This window comes from Austrofundulus limnaeus, unplaced genomic scaffold (assembly GCF_001266775.1).
Source record: "Austrofundulus limnaeus strain Quisiro unplaced genomic scaffold, Austrofundulus_limnaeus-1.0 Scaffold2735, whole genome shotgun sequence".
Taxonomy (NCBI): domain Eukaryota; kingdom Metazoa; phylum Chordata; class Actinopteri; order Cyprinodontiformes; family Rivulidae; genus Austrofundulus; species Austrofundulus limnaeus.
Window position 1 is genome coordinate 1 of NW_013955137.1, and position 752 is coordinate 752.

Consider the following 752-nt stretch of genomic DNA (forward strand, 5'->3'; position numbering starts at 1 on the left):
GAATAGTAGTAGTAACAGTAGTAATATTAAGAGCAGTATAAAGGTGTGGTGTTTCAGACTGACCTCTGGCTCTCGGTCAGATTAAAGTCAACCAGCACTCTTGATGCCAGCTCACTTGTTGCAGGCAGGCAGAAGGCTGCAGACAGCTGCACCAGCTCCACTGCTCTGTCAGGACCAATGCTGCTCTGACACTCTGACAGGAAGCTGTTCAGCACAGCTTCACTGCAGGAAACACAAACAGAGCAGCAACATTATCACTTGCCTCTAACCTCTGTCAAACCAAAGAAGAAGTTAGATAATTCTAGTCAAAGCACTGTATGAACACCACTCAGACAGAGCTTGATGACTCTCAGCTACTACCACATACTGAAAACTGTGATGGCTGAGGTGGATTCACTGACAGTCATTCTGAGTGTGTTTGGAGAGAAACTTACGAAGGAACCAGGTTTTTCTCTTTGAAGATCAGCAGCATCTCCCTGTAGAGAGGAAGGAAGCGTTGTGTTTGTTTTAGTTTCCAGTCATTAGTCAGAGCAGGTGAACAACAGGCTGTTTGTGTGTCTCACCAGGCCTCCTCACACTGGTTGGCTCTCAGCAGCACAGTGCTGACGTGTGACAGGTAGGAGGACTTCCACTCTATGCCCTTCTCTGAAAACGTTTGTTTCACATCCAGAGCACAGGCAGCGAACGACTCCTGAACCTACACACACACACACACACACACACACACACACACACACACACACACACACACA

At 47.5% G+C, this 752-nt stretch overlaps 1 protein-coding gene across 1 annotated transcript in view; it reads right to left on the minus strand.

Annotated features, from left to right (window-relative positions):
- Window positions 1-63: 63 nt before the first annotated feature.
- Window positions 64-752, minus strand: part of LOC106511385 (pentatricopeptide repeat domain-containing protein 3, mitochondrial) — a gene marked incomplete at both ends in the record, with an annotated part of 12,519 nt that continues 11,830 nt past the window's right edge. The window contains 3 exon segments of the mRNA XM_014000141.1: window positions 64-222; window positions 435-476; window positions 564-697. Coding sequence (XP_013855595.1) covers window positions 64-222; window positions 435-476; window positions 564-697 — 335 coding nt within the window.